Source organism: Pseudopipra pipra, chromosome 5 (assembly GCF_036250125.1).
Source record: "Pseudopipra pipra isolate bDixPip1 chromosome 5, bDixPip1.hap1, whole genome shotgun sequence".
Classification (NCBI taxonomy): Eukaryota; Metazoa; Chordata; class Aves; order Passeriformes; family Pipridae; genus Pseudopipra; species Pseudopipra pipra.
Window position 1 is genome coordinate 50,518,086 of NC_087553.1, and position 14,686 is coordinate 50,532,771.

General features: G+C 40.7%; 1 protein-coding gene across 1 annotated transcript; it reads left to right on the forward strand.

Moving 5' to 3' along the window:
• Nucleotides 1-4,929: 4,929 nt before the first annotated feature.
• Nucleotides 4,930-13,967, forward strand: CAV2 (caveolin 2). Its single transcript, XM_064656034.1, has 3 exons — nucleotides 4,930-5,144; nucleotides 5,269-5,456; nucleotides 12,429-13,967. Exons 1-3 carry the CDS (start codon nucleotides 4,995-4,997, stop codon nucleotides 12,577-12,579), a joined length of 489 nt encoding a protein of 162 aa, XP_064512104.1. The 5' UTR covers nucleotides 4,930-4,994; the 3' UTR covers nucleotides 12,580-13,967.
• Nucleotides 13,968-14,686: the final 719 nt, after the last annotated feature.

A 14,686-nucleotide genomic window follows, 5' to 3' on the forward strand; every position in this document is an offset into this window, starting at 1 on the left:
GAGAAATCCCCTGTTCTTCCTGCAGACCCCACCAGCACCAGAGCTGTTTCTGTATCTCCTCCACAATATCCTCTTTCCTTTTTCATTTCAGTAGGCAAATAGCCCAAGCTCTGAACTTCTGATGAATATTCAGATTCTGGTTTCATGCTACACCAAAGTTGAATGCCTTTCTTTGCTCTGCTCATATGAATAAACAGTCATAAACACTTGGGTTACCACATTTCTACAAGCTACCGTGAGTCAGCTGAACAGTGGCAGCTGTTGGACCACCATGCTGCAAGGTTAAAGCAGATGGTTCTCCTCCCCAACTCTGGCAAGGCTGAGGCACGAACAGGCTCTGGAGTTGCCATCCAGCATTGAGTAGCTCTCCATACCCTACATTCCTTTCTCACCTTTTACAATGTACAGCTGACCCACCAGCAGGAAGCCCATTAGGGTTTCTTATAATCTTTAACAGTCCCTGTACTGTTGCAAATGTTGAAGTGGCCAGCAGGACTAGGGAAGTGATTGTGCCTCTGTGCTCAGCACTGGTGAGAAAGACATTGAGGTGCTGGAGCGTGCCCAGAGAATGGCAGTGAAGCCGGTAAAGGGTCTAGAGAGAAAGTCATATGAGGAGCGGATGAGATTGTTTAGATGGGAGAAAAGGAGGCTTAGGGGAGATCTTATCACTCTCTACAACTACCTGAAAGGAAGTTGTGGCCCGGTGGGGGTTCTCCCAAGCAACTAGGGATGGGAAAAGAGAAAATGTACTCAAGCTACACCAAGGAAGGTTCACACTGGACATCAAGAAGAATTTCTTCACTGAAGGGGTGGTCAGGCACTGGAACAGGCTGCCCAGGGAGCATCCGTGGAAGTGTTCAAGAAATGGATGTGGCACTATGGTTTAGTTTAGGTGTTCAGTCAAAGGTTGGACTCGATGATCTTGGACGTCTTTTACAACCTTAATGATTCTATGATTTAATACATATCACACGTGCGGTCAGCCTCCGAATCCCAACCTGGGATCTTTTCAACTAGATCACCACTCCTTTCATCATTCAAATCTGAGTCTCACAGAATCATCGTGAGTTTTACTCTGTAACGTGCTAACACATTAATAACAGTTCTGCTGATACATCCTAGAAACTGCAGTGAGATTAAAAAGAATAAAAAATATTAAAAAAAATAAAAACACACAAGAATGAATTTTGAAAACACTCTAAAAACGTTACCAGACTTGTACTGAAGGGAAAAAAGAAAAAGAAAGTATTAAAAAATGTATGAGCCCAGCCCCTTTGCTATTCCCTGTGCTCTCCATCTGCTGACGAGGAACCGTATTCCCATTGTCAGCATTAAACAGCAAACTCTCTCACCCCTCGCTGGAAAGTATTTGAGCACTAACTAGTAAATCATCAAAACAGTAACTCAGGAGAACTCATGGGAGTACTTTCTTTCTTCCTTTCTCATATCAGAAATCAGAGGCACGCTGAAAAGTACTATAAACATCTCTATTACTACTAACCTAGCTTGGCTAAAAGAGATCCAGAAAGTCCTAAAATCATTTCTGCAACCAGTTCTTGACCTGAACATATTTATCGTGTCATTTCTACTCTGACTCTCGAAGCAGATTTCACTCCAACACATATAAAACCAGCCTTCGTAGAAGCATTTGGCTTAAACTCAGCAGCGTTGTATATAATTCAGCCAGCAGCATTGTATATAATTCAGTAAAATAAATACAAATGTTTAGCCATTGCTTACATTTATTTGCATTGACTGGTCACTGAAAATGCCGAATTTTACACTCCACAGGACAAAAAATGACAAGAAAAGCAACTGAGAGCAAGGGAGTTTCCACACACAGGGACAGGATCTAATTATGCTTTTAAATTGAACAAGTCAAGGGTCATTGCTTCAGTGGTGACAAACTGGCATACATATGATGCACATACTTTTTTCTAAAAGTCTCCCATCAGGTTTTCTTACGCATACTCTTCAAACATGTAGTCTATGAAACAATTTTTTTCTTGAACAGATATGGCTATATCAATACAATGATTTAGAGTTTACAGGTAAAACCTCTCTATATGTGTCAAATTTGAATATTTAAACTGCCCACTGTGTAAACAAGAAAATCTGCATTCTAATCAATATATTTAATCTGCAAGATCCTTCAGGTTTTGCTTCATTTTAACACATCTCGCATATCCCTGAATGCCACACAAATTTCTGAGTTCTCTATACCTACTTCCTTCATGTGAATTTCCATCCAGGCATACATTTATGAGAAGGAAAATTGGGGAAAGGGTTTGCAACTTGTCCACTAACACTGCCTGGTTCACTTGTTGAAATCTCAGCTGTGCAGCTGCCTTTCCCTTCCACCCTGCTGCATGGTCAGGGGAGGGCTGTAGCCACTGTTTTTACACCTCACTCCTAATGCAAATAAGTACTTAGAGCCCATCTGAACTTTTTATATGCCAGTATATTGTCTATCTGTGAAATGGTAGTAACAAAAACTCCCCAGATATGTCATAGAGATATGAGGGTAAAATAAAAGACTCTTTTCACAGCTCCTCTGAAATCATTCAGATTTTCAATACTGATCTTGAAAAGGGAATAACATATCTGAAGTACACATCTGTTAAAACTCCCAACAAAATTACAATGGAAATAAATTGGTGTCCTTTATCTCTTTGAAAATATAAAGTGCTATTTATATTATAATCTTATATGGTACTTTTAGATTAAATTAAAGATATTTTTTAAAGGGAAAGGAGAGAGAAAACAGGAAAAGGACACCCTGAGAGCTGAACTCATCCTGACAAGCAAAATAGAATGGATGAGGCCCAAGTGGCCATTGTCTATGTCTTGTTGCAAAGACAGAGGTTTTCTCAAATGCAAAATATAATTGTGAAAGCTTTTGCCAAAAGACATATAACTGACATCCCTGCTGTGGTCAAGAAAGACAGTTTCTATCTGTATATAAAGCACTACAATAATCAAAGCAATGCTCGAAGCTTAAACAAGAATATCCTTATAAAACAAATATGCTTTTTTCATGAAAAATATTCTTTCAGGAGCAATTGCATTGCTTTATTTTAAATCCTCAGAGATTACAAAGGTAAACACTTCATTTTCCATGGTGCTGTCTCAACATTTATCGGTCATTACAATAACAGATTTCAAAAAGCAGGTGGACATGAACAAGAGAGTGCTATTTGCTTTTTATAAGGGCGGCTGGTACTGCAAGCCCACTCTCCACTGGCAGATGGTGATTTGGGAGATCTTGCAAAAAGTACCACTCCTTAGCTGTCAGCAAAGTTGGAACTGAGCAACAGAGCTACAGAGTCACTGCTCCAGCTGGTTGGGTAGACTGAGTTGCAGCAGAAGTGGTTGGGAAATGGGCAGAGCTGTTCAAAAGCAGCTCCATGGTTGTGCACTCGCACCCCAATCCTCGCCTCTAGTGAGGGGAGAGGTAGGAAGTAGTTGGTATAAAGGAGTATGGTCTGACTTGTGTAACCAAGGGGCTAGTTTGGGATCCTCTGTTGGTTGCTCCTACCTTGGTTTTCAGCAGCACTAAACCAAATTTCTGTCCCTGACCCAAGTAGCCTCCAGAAGCCTGATGAGTGCCTTTGAGCTGCACTCAGCCCCTGTATCTATAGGCTAAAAAAAGAATAGTTTCTAGAAGCACCCTGAAGGATGGGGCTGGACCTTGACTCTGTCAACTGGCCTTTTTATTCCTCTCACTCATGGAGCAAAGAGGAATTAGGGGAGTAGAAATGCAGCTCATAAGCATATGAGTCATCACGCTGTTTCTTTGGTTGCCTTTGAACCTATTGTAAACTTGTATTTTCAGGCTTTTAGCCTTTAAGAGCCACAGCTACATTGCTCGGATCCAAACCATTTACGTGACAGCAGTATCAGTAAACTCATCAACATGGGAGAAAAAAAGTGTCAACATGAGTAAGACATAGATGCAAAGCTTTTCTGCAGAAGTCAAAAACAATGCAATGTGGTCCAGAGCATTGCAATAGGTGATTTCCTGCCCAAACTTTAAGTAATTTTTATATCACTTTCCTGTGAGCTTTTCAAACCGTAAAGCTATCCTTAATTTAATGCAGTGGTGAAAACTAAAGAAAGTTACCCCTAGCAACTTGCTTTTTAATTTAACAAGCCTGGATTATTGGTTAGTAATATCATTTCTCTCTGAGAGTGATGGTGATTGTGGTTATTGAATGCAGCAAGAATGAACTTCTGGCAGCTCATAAGCTCACACTGCGTATCAATATTTTCAGATACTTTTAGCAGTCATTATAATAATTTACCTTATATAGACCACTTTTAGGCTTAAAACATGTTCTCAAATAAAACAAAGAGGAAATAATTTGTACGGACTGAAGCTAAAACCAAAGAGGTCACGAAAATAGCTTGTAATGGCAGATTCAGTATTTTATTGCAGCAAAAATTATGCAGTTTAGGGAGAAAGAGTCAAGTAAATCACGCTGGGGTTGACGGGCCGGTGGGGCCGGACATGGGAATTCGGTGGGCAGTGGCGACACCTCCCTTCCCCTCCTCTTTCCCTGTTTTCCCTACAGCTGCAAAGGGTTGGCAGACACGGTCCAACATGGCCCAATGCATAATCCCCTAGGCTTTTTGTTCCCGCTGCCTGTTGTTGCGATGCCACAAACGATGACAAAGGCCCGTCACGCCGCGGTGACAGCCCGGCACCGCAGGGAACCGGGAAACCGAGCGCGCCGGGCGGTGCCGGGCGGCCGGGGGACCCTTCTGGAGGTTTGAGCGCCCACGGAGCAGCTGCCGAGCCGGGGGGCGGGCGGGATGCACGCAGGCGCCCACCCTGAGCCCAGCTCGGGGCTCCCCGTCGCTCCCACCGCCGGCCCCGGCGCGGCCCGCGGGGCGTGTCCCGGGCAGCCCCGCTCCGCCCCGGCCCGGCCCGGCGGGGCCGCCGCGGCGGACGGGGCAGGGCCGGGCCGGAGCCGCGGAGCGGCGGCAGCGCCATGGGGTTGGAGACGGAGAAGGTGGACACCCGCATCTTCATGGACGACGACAACTTCCCGCGGAGCGGCGGGCCCGTGCTCTCGGAGGCGGAGAAGTGCGCGGAGGACGAGCTGGACCGCGACCCCCACGGGATGAACGCCCACCTTCAGGTGCGGGCCGGGCCGGGGGCTGAAGGGGCCGGGGCCGGGTCTCGGGTCAACAGTGAGCGGGGGGTCCCCGGCGGGCTCCCCGCGCCCCAGCCCCGGGTGACGGCAAAGCCGCCTCTCGTTCCAGCTGGGGTTCGAGGATGTGATCGCGGAGCCCGAGCTCACCCACTCCTTCGACAGAGTCTGGATCTGCAGCCACGCTCTGTTTGAGCTCAGCAAGTACGTGATCTACAAACTCCTGACGCTGGTCCTTGCCATACCCCTGGCCCTGGTCGTGGGGATCATCTTCGCGGCACTCAGCTGCCTGCACATCTGGTAAGCCCGTGTTGTGTCTGCCGACAGCTCCGCAGAGCTCTCCGCCTGTAGCATGCGTTACTGCCCAGCCAGCGATCTCCGTCTTTACAACCGGTAGTCAATCAGCTGCTTTATTTTTGAAGGGAGAGAAAAGAAAACAGTGTTTTCGCTGTGATTCAGTTCCCTGCCTTGCTTTTACCAGCAGTCCGTCATGACTAAGCTCCTTGGGGCAGAGAGCTCATATTGCCATTTGGATGGCACCTACAGCTATGCATTCCAGCCTTGGCTGGCTTCTGGAGTAATAGTAATGACTGCGTTTTTTTAAGAACTGAAGTACATAATTTATTCAAAGGTGTATTTTAAATGAAAATGTAGAAGTATTACTAACACCTGACATCTCTTTAGTACAGTTACCTCTTTCATTTTTTTCCTCACAGACTGAAGAAAGCTTTTGAGGGCCCAGCCCGCTCTTTGTTAGTGCCACAAAATGTACTGTCACTGTCTTGCATCTGGTACATGGCTATCTCTAGATGCAGTGCCCCAAAGCCCTTCCACCTAAGCAGAAAACCCTGCTGAGCTCAGAAAAGCTGCTTCTGGCCATGGCCCAAGTTCACAGACAAATACAGTGGCCCTCCAAGTCACAGCAACCTGATGTACTTTAAATATATAATACACTGGCAAAATATTAGGGAAGAGTACCTTGAGACCACGAAGGGAGATGACTGTGGAGAAGGTAGAAAGGCAGGGAAAAGAATGAGATTGGGGAAAGAACTGAGAATCCAGCAGGCTGCAGAGGAAGGGATGATTGCATATACATGAGTTTTGGGCAAAGTCTCATTTGACTTGGATAACACTGGAATCATGAAGAAGTTGTTAAGGAAAGCAAAATGCAATACAGTGACTGGAAGCAAACTCAAAGCACTACAAATACACTGATTATCTGAACCGTAGTGTCAATCTTGTGGATGCAGATTTCAGTTTTTGAAAGTGGAATGGAAGTTTGGCTTGATGACATGATCATTACCCACTTTGAAAACCGATTAACTTGAATTTTGGAGCATAGTATTTGCATAATACCCGAAGGAGCTGTAATGCAGTTTAGAGCTGCCCACCTGTTACACCTCTGGTTCCCAAATTGTTATGAACAAACAGTGCATAGTGTGGCCAGATTTTTAGGTCTGTCAGCTGTCACTGTGCCATAGTGTACAGTGTGACTGCTTAAGGGTACAGTGAGTATATATAAGTTTCCAGTAGTGGGACATCTATGGAAAAATTCATCAGTGTCAAATTTATAAAACCTGTAGTACTTTATTGTGCTTCACAATGATCTTGTATCTGGGTTTCACAGACTGGATACATAGACATGAATTTCACTGATCCAGGACTCAGAGGTCAGTTTCTATTTATGCAAGTAGTCCCTAGTGACTGTCTCAGGAACTGTGGGTTCTCAGTACATCTGAAATAGACTGTCTGAATGTGGCACTTAATTTGAAAAGTTTCCCCTGACTTTCTGTGAACACCCTTGCTTCCTCAGCAACTTATTTTCTTTCCCTGCATTTGTTGTCACTACAGAAGGGATCTCTCCCTTTGATCTTCCTTGCACCTGGGATGGGTGTGAAAGGATCATGTGATTCAGTAGTACTGTCTACACCTCCTTGAGCCCCATCCAGTGCTACCATCCAAAGCCAATAGTCTCATCTTCCCACAAACCCAAGCTGGATTTGTTTCAACACAGAAGTGGAACACACCAAAACTAAGTTGGTTTCTCTGCTCTTATTAGTGTTCCAGATTTCATGGGAGTAAGAAGTTCAACATTGCTGCATTTAAGAGAGTAGTGCAGGAGTAGTGCAGGTACAGAGGCCCTAAACACATGGTATTGGCTCCCTTGTAGCCCCATCGGGTCTGAAAAAAAAGTAACTTCTTGTTTTGTGGGTGAAAGGAAGGGAATTCCATTATAACTCTGTCTTCAGCTGTTTAAATGTCATGGGAAAACACTGGGCACACCCTCCCAGAAGGCTGCCACTCAGAGTCTCTGTGCCTCACATTAATCATCCAAACCAGTGAGATGATGATGATATGGCATAAGGGAGCCTTTCCTGAGGCTAAATTCAGAAGTGTTTCAACAACTTTTGGAAGTACTCAAGTACAAAGCTCTGTTGATTGTCACACATGTTGCAGTTGCATGATAAAATCCACAGAAGTCTGACTCAACATTTCTCATGCTCAAGGACACTTTGCAAGTTGCCCCCCTCATACCCGATAGTAAATGTTGTCTTTCACCAGAAAAATGATTGCTATAGAAGGCAGCAAATATGTGAGTCTTCCTGAAGAGCAAAAAGGAAGCTGAGTAAGAAATACGTAATAATACTTTAATTTTCATTTTAACCATAAAGATGGAGCATATTCTGTTCCTGTTCTCAAACTGGCTTCTTGAGCCAGAATCTGCTTTTACACTACCTGGTAAAAGATACTTATGGGCTGAAACTGGGCCAGCTAGCAGGTTGGTGATCTACATATAAGCCAGTTCAAGGAAGTCTGCTTTAATTTTCCTTTGCAGATGACTGTCATTCTCACCCCAGACTATACATGGCAGAAATTTCCAGACTGAGCTTTAACATCTTTCTGTGAAAATTAGCAAGCTTTTAAATATGTCCTTAGATTGCAGCTGTTAAGGTTATTGGTTTTTGAACATGAGCAGAACACTTCTGGTTTTTCAGGCAGCACATGCAAACCCATTATATTTATTATAGATCAGTGGCTGATTCTTGTTCCAAGCCACATATTTGCCACCTCTTGGAAATTAAAACTTGGATTTCATATATGCTTTTTTGTAGTCTTACCTGAATAGTTTTTGGGTATGTTGCATATTGACACTAGTAATCAGTGGTTCATTTGAGGATCCATAGCTTGAGTCTGGAATCTGAAATGGACTGTAAACCACAAGGACTCACACAGCCTTATACTCTTACCATCTTGGCTTGAGCTTCCATTCACGGTGCTAAGATGTAGCCAGGGACTCCCATGCAGAGAAGCATATATGGACATGCATAATTTCTTACCTTTTTTTTATTCCACAACTTCATTTACATAACTTACTACTATCATAATCAACTCTAAAACCATCTCCCTACTGACTGCCTGAAATCAAAATAAATTATAGTGCAGCTATGCCATGAAGACCTGGTGGTGTTGCACCTTATGACCTGGTGGTGTTGCCTTGATGCCTCTTCTTTGATGTCCAATACATATCCCTTGGTTTGTGAAGAGGAAGTAGGTGGATGTTCTCTTGCTTCCTTTATAGTAATTTTATCTTTTCCGGTGTACCCAGGTCCTGGAATAGATAATGTTTGGTTATAATGCACTTCATGTACTGCATAGGAGTTGTGAAAGACTTTGGTGGTTATCTGTTGCCTCACTCTTCCCAAGGGTTAATGGGACACAACAAGAAACTGTACAATTCTAGGTGATAGTTAGCCATCTTTTCACAATCCTTGCTTGTATTGTAGAGCCATACAAGACTTCTAATTCAAAATCATGATGTAGTATGTGTGCATACTTGTAATTAGGTAGTTTAAGCACAGAAACATGTGGGATCTGAAAAATAGCATTAAGACATGTCTGAGGTTCAATTTTGAAAAACATTACAGGAGAAGATGTGATTGTTCACTTTGAAGCAGGAATCTGAACTAACAGTGCGTGACTACTCCAACCTCATTGCCCAAGTATTTGACAAGTTGATTTTCCTTATTAGTGGGAGTTAAATTGTGCTCTGCCATTTCCAAGAGGTGTTTGGTTCTTGACAACATTCGCTCAGGAATTAGGAGAAAAAAAAGAAATGTGAGTTGAAGTGAGAAAGTTTGAAGGGTATGATTTTTTAAATGTCATGCCTTGAACAGAATGAAGACAAAATAGGATTGGATGGGAAAAAATGGGGTAATTTGCTTTTTTCAGTTCAATGGTTCCCAAAAGATACAATTCATTCTACTTAGTGAAAGGATGGGTGTTTTATAATAATGGGTGTTTTATAATAAATACATACATAGCAAGATTCAATGAGAGGTCATATAGGTAGCTGTCTTCAGCTTAGATGACAAATTTAATAGAGCTTTCACTTTCTTCCCAGTGCTGGTAACACTAGTAGTACCAGTATTTGGCATCAATGTTGATATCTGTGGGATATGCTACCTTTAATTTCACTGTTAGACATTATTCAAGCAAGCAGTTACCACATCTGTGAATAGAAGTGCAGACTGGAGTAAACCCACAGCATTGTGAGTAAAGAATGTGTATGTTATATTTGTCAGGTCACAAAACAAATACATGGCTTCTAATGGCATTTGGTTATTTATTTTTTGAGTGTGCCTGGTAACTCCACAGAAGACACATTGCACCCTCTGATGATTTGGAAATACTGCACCATAGAATAACCTGTCCCATGCAGAACAGGATGCGGACTTACATACATGTAAATACATATATACACACACTCATATTTTAAAAGCTAGAAAATACCTTTTATGGCTCTCTTGGCTGTAAAGGATTTTCTTCTCTGAGGAAAGGTGTTTGAGTAATTGTTGTCTAAGTAGAGTGACTTTTATTTTAAAATTGAAAGTTATTTACATTAATTAGCTTTGGTTGCTATTACGTCTCATGTATCCTCCCTGTGGAATTAGCCTACATTGGTTTTTGCCATTTACCATAAAATTGGATAGCAAGTGCTAAAATATTATAAAGCATTACCAAAACATTTTAATGTTTATTTTATTTAAAATTATCAATATAGGTTGAGTTCTGGTACTGTGTGAATGACCCCTACAGCAGTTGCAAGTAGTATGATCACTGCATTTCCAGCCTTCTACATCTTTCTATGAAACCTCTGCATAGTGTGGTGTTTGTTTAGTTTGTATTTTGTGTAATCCTGTCAACAGAGGGTCCAGTAGAAATGTCAGCTTCTCTGCTTCTCTCCAGTTCAGTTAGATTTTAAAAAAAAGTCATGCCAAATTAATTTTAGATGGCAGCAAAGGACAGTGACATGGAAACTGAAATGGAAAAGAGTTGAAGTCAACACAAGCTGAGTAGCCATTTCTGGCATTTTCCCTGTGTTGCTTGGAGAAATACCAATTATTTTTTTCCTTTGCATTACTGATGTTTATCAGCTGTATTCCAACAGGTGAAGGCCTGATTTTATTCTCTAGAAATCATCGATTCTATATGCAGTGGTATTATAGGTGGTTATAAAGCACATAGTTTACAGTGTTCGGTTGAAAACTAGAGACACATTATTCCAGTAACACCCACAGTTCTATATGGGGTGTATATTACTAGCTGTTTCAGCAGAGACAAAAGAGAAGGTTTTAGAAAAACTATTCTCGTTTAAATCCATCAGGGCTAGCTTAGACTGCAGCATGGACATACTAGTATATGGCTTGTATTGTGTGACAAAAGCTGAGAATCCAGTTAGATAAACAGTGAAAGTAATTAATTTTGACTCTGTGCATTTCTAACCTTCAACATTTTTGAATGGGTCAGGGGTTTTTTCTACACTGTTATTCTGAGAGGCACGCAATGTAAATGCACAGTACTTTTTTTTTATTTTTTCAGACTTATGATGAAATAGTAAATTAAATATTTTCTGTTATTCCCACCAAAGTCATTGAGAGTTTTGCAGCAGAATTATGTTGATGCAAGATTGGGAATTTAAATTTTGAATGCAACGATAAACTAGAACAGAATTTATTATCTTTATCAAAAGAATCTATAGCTTCTTTTACCTAATTTAGGAAATAAATATGGCACAGAGATTCTTTTAAAACTTTGCTTTAGTACACTTCAGTATTACATAAGTTATTTATACATTTAATTTTTCTGCACCAAAGTAAGAACATCCAGCTTAGTGAAATGACCAGGGTTTTAGGCTGGTAAATAATTAAGAAAGGAGAATAACTTAAAATAGTGTGGTCAGTTATCATGTACCCACTGGCCCTTGTGAGCTGCCCATAGGTGCAATTCAGGCTCACCTACTTTGTTAGTGTGCTTGGCTAAAGGCACCACTAAAGACATTGCTTTGGAATTGGCACATATGGAGTATTGCTTACCAGTTGCTTACCAGTGCTTAGGAGATGAAAGCACAATACTTTCAAGTATGCACCCTGAGTAAATAAGATGATCTTTTCCCCTGACGAGGCATTTTGACCTCATTCTATGTTAATTTCTCACCCACAAATGAAAAAATTTACAGGATCAGCCCATTTTTCTGCAGTGCGGCATGTCTCTGTACTGTAGTAATCTGATGTAACTGGATATTGCTTTCCTTTTCTGTTTTATTGTAGCAACTTGTAACAGGGATGTTAGGTTGGCAGGATTGAGACACCAATGGTGATGTGCATGTGTGCCTGTGTATTTGTGTGGGGGGGAGAGAGACAGATAGGAGAAACACCAGAAGAGACAGCAGAGCAAGAACAGATTGTAAAGAGCACTGTTTTCAGTCAATCAAAGTGGAGAACATGGTGTTTCTGTCTAGCCCCAAAGACCCACATTCAGATATTACCACAGCACAAGTAAGTCTTTAGGAGATGAGTCTGCTCTTCAGCCACAGCTGGTGGCAGCAGGGCTACAGCATATCATGTACACCAGCCCTGCCAGCAGCAGCGAGAGAACAGCAAAATATCATCATTCTAAAAGGCATGTAAAAGAATTTCTGACTAGGAAGCAGAGAGATGATGAAAAGAAAGCTGGTGTCTCCTGTACTGCACACAATTTATTCTCGCCTGAGGACCACATGCATCATGGTGCTTCTGCATGTGCAGGTATGAGCCTGTAAGCAAACAAAATTGATGGAGAAGGACTGCAAGAGAGTGAAATCAACTTGTTTAAATATTTTGAGTTATAAAATCACTTCCTTTGCCATAAGATGTCACACTTGTGTTTCATTATCCTTATTTCCCCCTGCTGTAGCAGCACCAATCTTCACATCTTTAATTTTCTCTTTTACAGGATTGTGGTGCCTTTTGTGAAAACCTGTCTCATGGTCTTGCCTTCAGTGCAAACTGTATGGAAGAGCCTGACAGATGTTTTTGCTGTACCGTTCTTTCAGAGCCTAGGCCGATGCTTTGCCATGGTTAATATACGCCTGGACCAAGAGTAAACATCAGGGGTGTGACATTGCAGTAGTCAGGGCTGGTGTTATACTTCTTTGCTAACCTAACATACAAGCACTTACCCTTCATTCCAAACTGTTAATTACAATGGCTGGTTTAAGTGGGAACATGCTATTTTTATTAAAACTCATTTTTTATCAGGGAGATCCGTTTAAGAATAAGTAGGCAGTTTTCATAGCTTGCTGTTTTAACAACAGTGGTTGCAGAGTATATTGGCAACACTTTATTTTAATGGTACATTGATTGCTAGATTACAGGAGAATTCTCATGGAGGTTTAACAGCCACCACAGTGATATGATTGGCATTATTACTATAAATATTTCGATGAATAGGCTGTCATACCTTAGACAAAACTGATCTCTAGGGTTTCACATTGACTTTACTGCAGTTCCACCAGGGATTATTTTTGGCTTCACTGTGCAAAACGATAAACACAGTCCTCTGTTATCAGCAGTTAAAGTGAATGTGACTCATTGCATAAACATACAGGGAAAGGAACTGTTGTGTAATTCTCCTATATTGAAGGTGAGGGGGAAGCTCACGACAAGTTTATCATTTAAAATAAGGTGTTAGCTAATGATTTGTAACATCAGCTAATCTGTATATTTTATTTAATGAGAGGTTAACTTTGCTGTATATTTTGTACCTTTGTAAATTACACTTGATTGGTTTTCTTTGATGCATTATTTCTCTAGTATTTGAATTCTAACCAACTTATTAAGCAGCAAGAGTGAGATGCTGCAGAAAATAACTTTAGATTAAACTAACTTAATTAGATAACTTAAGTAAATTTTGTGCAATTCTAGTATATTAATTATAAATGACTGCGTGTAAAAGCAAAAATTATAAGTGTTTTCATACACAACTGTGCAAAAGAGCTGGAAATATCTGTTTATGAGAAATGGTTTTTATTAAAATGGGGTATAGTAAACGCAACCCTGCCTATTTCTGTATATTATTGGTGTGAACACTGTGATATTTAAAGCAATAGACACTATGTTAGTACTTTAAGTAGGTAGCAAGCTCTTAAAGAAGGCAAGTGAATGTAATTGGTATCCTTGTCTAATTCTCTAACCTATTGACTTGACTCTCTGTGTTGCTTATTTACTACTTCAAAGCCTAACTCCCCCAAAAAAGCCTTTCTTTCTTCTGCACCTAGGCAGAATATGACATTTTAAATCAGAATAACAGAACGTATGCAGAGGTACCTTAAAATTACATTAGCCTTCTGATGGGCTTATGCTGCTGTTTCCTTTAAATACAGATGGTAAGTTGCAATTGTAAAATGTTTGTATGATTTAGAATGCTATTTTCTAAAATGATGTCTCAAATTTCTTATCAAACACAAGATATATAAATAAAACATCAACCGTTTCCCTTTTCGACTTGATCTTTCTTTTTTTTTCAGATTTATCAGCTTTAAAAAAAACTCTTAAAATGCCAAACAGCATAGAGTACTATGCAGTTCTTCAGAATATGTGAGAGGTAAAAAAATGGATGAGCATCAGTACAATTTCACTATTATCAACTGCATTTAACATGTTTATAGTAGAAAATTATGTATCTCTGTGTGTGATTAAGCCCATACAGAACGATCGCTTTCTCTGAAGCAGGTCTCTGCAGAATTTTGGCAACATTCAAAAAAATGCTTAATTCTTTTTACAGGCACATGCTTTTTTTACAGATGAGCTACAGAATTGTCCTTTTCTTGCTTATTGGCCTATTGAAGCTAGCTGACACTATTCTTCATACATTAAGAAAATATTTGTATATTAAAAGTATTTTTAGCATTTATGACATGTATAGAGGGATTCATATGGCTTTCAAAAACTGGATCTTAATGATTAGTGCCCATGGAAACTTTCCTTGGTTTTTTTTATTCATCAAGAAGTTAGCTTGTTAAAAATGGAAATAACTGTTTTGAAAATAAAAATTGGCCAGGCTAGACTTGAACTCTTTTGAGAGTTATTTTCTTTTACAGTGTCCAAGGATTTTTACAAAGATATTTTCCACTGAAAAATGTCCCCTTGATGAATTCATTTAAAGAAAATAAATCTATCAGCACTAGTTCTTATGTCTAAAAGGAGCCCTAT